The sequence below is a fragment of the Asterias rubens genome, chromosome 13 (genome assembly GCF_902459465.1).
Source record: "Asterias rubens chromosome 13, eAstRub1.3, whole genome shotgun sequence".
Taxonomy (NCBI): Eukaryota; Metazoa; Echinodermata; class Asteroidea; order Forcipulatida; family Asteriidae; genus Asterias; species Asterias rubens.
The window spans coordinates 7,881,202-7,887,279 of record NC_047074.1 but is presented as its reverse complement, the minus strand read 5'-3'; the positions used below and the strand labels follow the sequence as shown (position 1 = coordinate 7,887,279).

General features: G+C 38.4%; 1 protein-coding gene across 1 annotated transcript; it reads right to left on the bottom strand.

Annotated features, from left to right (window-relative positions):
- Nucleotides 1-1,887: 1,887 nt before the first annotated feature.
- Nucleotides 1,888-6,045, bottom strand: LOC117298930. Its single transcript, XM_033782311.1, has 5 exons — nt 5,916-6,045; nt 5,031-5,211; nt 4,315-4,382; nt 3,142-3,361; nt 1,888-2,519 (listed from the first exon to the last, which is right to left on the bottom strand). Exons 2-5 carry the CDS (start codon nt 5,193-5,195, stop codon nt 2,436-2,438), a joined length of 537 nt encoding a protein of 178 aa, XP_033638202.1. The 5' UTR covers nt 5,196-5,211; nt 5,916-6,045; the 3' UTR covers nt 1,888-2,435.
- Between the last annotated feature and the right edge of the window lie 33 nt (nt 6,046-6,078).

Sequence of the window (6,078 nt, the reverse complement as noted above, 5' to 3'; positions counted from 1 at the left end):
TTTTTAAATACATATGAAATAACCACTGAACTACATGTATGTTGACCTAAACATTTTACAATATTGCTTTGTTTTGGTTGAACTTATTAGAAAAATATATTAATATCCAACGAGGTAGATTATTGTGCCATTTTGTACTATCTTTCTTTATAATTTTAGGTCATATTTTAAATAAAATTCACCACAATCCTCTTGCCATCAGTATGAAAAATCATTTTTTGGGGGGCAACTTTGCTCATTTTCTAAAAGTCAAAGATCTGGGTATAAAAATGGCGAAACTAGTGAATTAGACATAATGAAGAGTGTGGCACTTAATTTTTCATTCACAATAACACGTTGTTTAGTTTACAAATACAAGAAAGTCGCACCAATATGATATTGATATTACTTTTATTTAAATGTAACATGATTTGCATCACCTTTGACACATGTTTGTTGTCATTTTGTTGGTGTCCAAGATCTGTTTAGGAAATAAAAACCAATTTTGAACAAAAATATTTAAAAGTAGTATTACAGTTTATTTTTACATTCACACCAAGTTGTTATTTAGTTAAATATAATGGAAGAAGTATAAACATAGTACATGTTAATATTTAACATGATTCTTAATGTTTGTATCAAAATTGAACATGATGAAGATTTTACTGGTGCCAGCATGTGTATTTCCAACCAGGCATGTATGCTTCATGTTTGAAAGGGCAAGGGCACCAATTTCTCCTTGGTGCATGTAAAGGGCATCCTATGAGGACATTGTAAATTTCTACTAGAGCATTTCAAAGGAAATCACCAGGGCCCAATATAATAGCGCTGCTTAGTGGCTGATTTTGTGCTTACTGTGCAATTTCTATTTCATAGCGCTGCTAACCGTAAGCACACGAAAAGGCATGCGAAAACCTTCCGGTGCTTACCGAACGAAAATAAATGACGTCACAATGCAAATCCACGGTAAACACGCAATATGGCCGCCCAATTTTTCTGCTATCCTCTGAAATACACCAAGGCTTATGCAAATTTTTTTGCTACAGTAAGCACGCAAATTTTATACCCATTCAGTAGCGCTATGAAATTGGGCCCAGGGGGGCAATGGAGGCAATCACCTTCATTACCTCCATGAAGTATCAGACCTGTCTTGTCATGTTGTAATTTTTAAAAGATAAAAAGTATTCAAGTACATGTAAGTGATTTTTCCTGTGAATCAGAATCTTTTACATTTTTACAAAAATTCATATTCTATTATATTTATTCAATGTCACGAAAATAGTTTTTGTCTCAGTTTTAGCTTGTTAAAACGTGTTAACCGGTTATGGTATGCAATGGTATAATACCATAACTGGATAATACTTTTTTACATGCTAAAATAATTTCCGTCTCACTGAGACAAAAATTATTATGTGACTTATTTTACTCATTTCTAAAAAACTACAGCATCTCAGTAAGTAATATTTTTAAGGGGAGCTTTCTACTATCAAATTTTGAAAAAGTACCCAAGTCCTTGGTCAGTAGGTGCATTATTGAACTGTACGTTTACCCAACACCCCAATTCTACAGACAGCGGTTGCAACAATTGGACTGAACCAGGCCATGAATTTCATCCTTGCTTGGGCAAGGCAAATTTTTATATTGCAAAGGGCACTTCCATTGGAAAATGTTAAAGTCTAAGTGAAGCTTTTGGAGGGGCACCAAGGCCAAGACCAGGGGCCAATTTCATAGCGCTGCTAAGCGCACAAATTTGCTTAGCATGACATTTTGGCCTCGATAAAAAACAGAGTTGCCAACCAAATTTCCACTTGGTTTTCAGGATAAGCAAACAACAGCTGAATACCAGTAACAAGCAATTTGCAACAAATGGAAATATGGTTGGTAATCCTGTTTTTATCAAGGAAGAAATTTCATGCTAAGCAAATTTTTGTGCTAAGCAGCTCTATGAAATTGGTCCCAAAACAATGGAGGCCATGGTCTCCATGTAAGTCCAGGCTTGCTGTACTTAGTAACTAAAGTAACTTGTACAGATTCAATTCAATACATTTTACCAATTAGTTCTCTGATGATTGCCAAGTAATAATAATAATCAGTTTTAATAACAGTTTTCACAAAGTGCTTTCAACATTATTTGCCCTAGTTACTGAGCTAAATAATACTAATTTAGGAGGCTGTTCATCCTTACTGGCAGCTGAATTGCGAAGGACAGGACTAATGTTGGAGCAGCAGGCATGCAAGGGCACCTTTGGCAGCCAGCCACATTGTCCATACAACCACCCAGCACATCCACAGAGCGAAAATGTCCGGAGGGAGGAAGACAGGAAAGGCCTGGAGAAAAAGCTGTCGTGGCATAGAAGAGAACCAACACAAATTCTCTACCCATGTACTGTGTGGAGTTGTCTATAAATTAGTTCTAAAATGGATTGTCAGTCATCACGCGGCTATGACCTCTGCCGTTACCTCTTCATCGGAATGCTTAGTAACTTCTCCAGGTGTTGTATTTCCTCCAAAATGGAGTCTTCGGTTTTCATCTTTTCTATCTGCGAACAAAAAAATGAACAATGAAAAATGAACGAAACTCAACAGGCCTGTGACAACTATCTGGCAGTCCCATTTGCAGTTAAACAAATTAAATGCATTAATGTCCAGGTGTCGGGAAGTTTTTTTCTCTTGCTTTTCTTCTCGTCTGCATGTAAAAGAGTTCTCTTCTGATAAACATTTTTGAGCTACAGGCCCTTCATTCTTGTAAATTTTCCCAACAAATTTGAGCCCTGCTATTGACCCAATTCACCTGACTTCATCATCAGAAAAATCTTGAATGCGCCATACTGGTGGCGATTTAACTGTGCGTTTCTATATATAACTCTATGCTGCGCGTTATGCAGTGCAGTGCACATTTTAGGCGACGCAGCGTTAATACACGTAAACCTAACTGCCCACTAACACGGTGAGCGTGGCATCAGTCGCCTCGTGTGACGCGCGTGCAAGGGGTCAATACACTATCTTCATTCAGAGAGTGTATTTATTAGTTTACTGAAAGCAGCAAATGCTAGTATCACCTATGCCGTATCTCATCTTGATTCAGATAGGGCAAGGATGCCTTAGGTTCACTGAAAACAATATTTTACAGCGTTTCCACAGCAGATCAAACAACCTCCATACCTGGTTAGCCTCCAGTTTGACGCCCTGTTCTTGTTTCTTCTTCAGTTTCTGTATCTGATCAAGTTTCTTGTGAAGAGTCTTCAGTTTTCTCTCCTCTTCTCCAAGACTCGATGTCGACATTGCCGAGGCTGTGGCCCCTTTTGTTGCTGATACGGTGATAGTTTCAACTGCCTTAGCGAGGGCTTCTTGACTATCTTTGTCTTCAGAATCTATCTTGGGTCTGATAGAGAAAAGAAAATGGTCACGATAATCATAATTGTCCATAAAGGATCTTCTTACATGTCTTAATGGTCACATAGTAGGAGGGTTGACTGTGTAAACATATTGTACATTGGAATAGATCATCTACCATTAAACACTGCAGTGGATGACTCTCAATGGTCAGATATTAGGAGGGTTGACTGTGTAAATGCATTGCACACTGGCAAAGACCATCCATCATTTAACACAGCAGTGGATGATTCTTAATGGCCAGATAGTAGGAGGGTTGACTGTGTAAATGCATTGCACAATGGCATTCTTTTAGATCAGCTATCGCTATACACCACGGTGGATGAGTCTTAATGGTCAAATAGTAGGAGGGTAGACTGTGTAAATGCATTGCACACTGGCAAAGACCATCCATCATTTAACACAGCAGTGGATGATTCTTAATGGCCAGATAGTAGGAGGGTTGACTGTGTAAATGCATTGCACAATGGCATTCTTTTAGATCAGCTATCGCTAAACACCACGGTGGATGAGTCTAAATGGTAAAATAGTAGGAGGGTAGACTGTGTAAATGCATTGCACACTGGCATAGATCATCTATCATTAACCACTGTGCTGGATGAGTCTAAACGGTCAAATAGTAGGAGGGTTGACTGTGAAAACGCATTGCACAATGGCATTCTTGTAGATCAGCTAACGCTAAACACCGAGGTGGATGAGTCTTAATGGTCAAATAGTAGGAGGGTAGACTGTGTAAATGCATTGCACACTGGCATAGATCATCTACATGTATCATTAACCACTGCTGGATGATTCTAAATGGTCAAATAGTAGGAGGGTTGACTTTGCAAACACACTGCACACTGGCATAGATTATCTTCCATTGAACACTCCTATGGATGATTCTTAATGGTAAGATAGTAGGAGGGTTAAAATCAAGATGGACAAAGGGAACCCACTTACTTGTATCCAGCAGCAAGATCTTGTGCTATCCAAAGCTGTTGTCTCAACTTGTTTGCCAAGTCATGATTCTAAAAGCAGGAAGTAAAGTCCACGTTGTTATTTGATGCATCATGGATACTTTTATAGAAATGCTACTTATTTTTTGTTAAAAACTCTCTCTAGGGGCATTTATTTATCTTTCCCATTACTTGTCACCATTGTTTTGTGGTCGGGTAGTTGAGTGCACTACTGGACTCAAATTATGGCGGTCAAGTTGTTGGGAGGTTTGAGTCCTGGTTATAATTTTTCACTGTGTGTGCACACATTCTTATTTGTTTAAAGCCTTTTTTTTATGTTGAATTATTTTCAAACATTTTGTCATGCTCATAAATGTCAGGTTATCCCAGCCATACATTCATACATGTTGTTGGGCCCCTGCTGGTTCAGCTTGGGTTAATAACATTGAGCAGGAGATTGGAGAAGGGGAAACGGGGAAAGGGTTGTATGGCCCAAGCGTTTAAAAAAAAAAAAATTCTCCATCTATTACAACTATGGACAGACAGTAGGAGGGTTGACTATGTCGTGAGCAACACAATTGGTTCACCAAGCAGGTAGTCGCGACTATTTGTGTAGTAGTCGTGCGTGACTCGTCTAAGCAATCTGTAAGTACAGACGCGACCTTTACACTAGTTGCCCAGGCTTAGTAAGTAGTAAGTAGCTCCCACAAGCAATGTTACCTTATCAGTCTTAGCCTGGGCAAGTTGTTCCCTTAGTTCCAGTACAGGGTCAGTTTTCTTCGCCCCTGTTGGTCCTCCAGTGATGTTTTCCTCAATTTCAAAACCACCGCCATCATGTGGTTTCTTGCCGGAGCGTTTTTGGTTCTTCTTCTGAGCTTTGGACATCTTTCAGTTTCTTTAACTTTTAAAATGATAAAATTAAAGAACAGTTTAAAGTGATAGTTATAGTAATTATAGGGAAATACAAATGCATCAACAGAGCAACAAGCAAGAGCAGTGTACATATGTAAACCTTGGCTGTCTGTCTTTGTTGAACATTTTATTTTCTTTGTTAGATGTTTACATTTATTTATTTTGTTTTTTACCCGGTCCACTAATGAAGCAGCTGAATAAGTTTCCAGATGTGCACTTTGCCTTCATACAATAACAAAGGCTGTATAATAAATGGATAATTTTCTTGCCTTATAATGATACATACAAAAGTATGTAATTTATGCACTCGTCATCTCCACCGGGGAATGGGGATAACTTTCCGTATTAAAATAAATTCATTTTCACAAAACTTAAAGGGATATCTCATTTGAGAGGTAAATTAGAATTTTTTAGATACTATTAAAAAAGTAATATTATTTCATGTCATATTAAAAAGTGGTGGCGCCATACGGAAACTTTTCCAATCCATCCGGTCTATCACAGGATTTAAACATTGCTTCGTTCGAGACTACACCAATCATGCCAATACTCAATAGCAACCATTCATAAATAAATAGACGCCAGGGTCCAGTGACTTGGGATGGGGCGAGATTCCTTTTTTTGAAGTTTTGACATTATCGGTCATCTAGCGCCCCAATCGCTGGGTCTTCATTCATAAATAAATAAACTTACTCTGAATCTGATCACGATGTGTATGCAGTGATTTCAACTCATTCAATATAGGGGGTAACGTTCCGATCGTATCGCACCAATTCACGAACCGCAGCATTGAATAAGCTCACCGTGCACCCATGGAGGCCGCCATCTTGAAAGTGTCAATTTACACCGAACGATT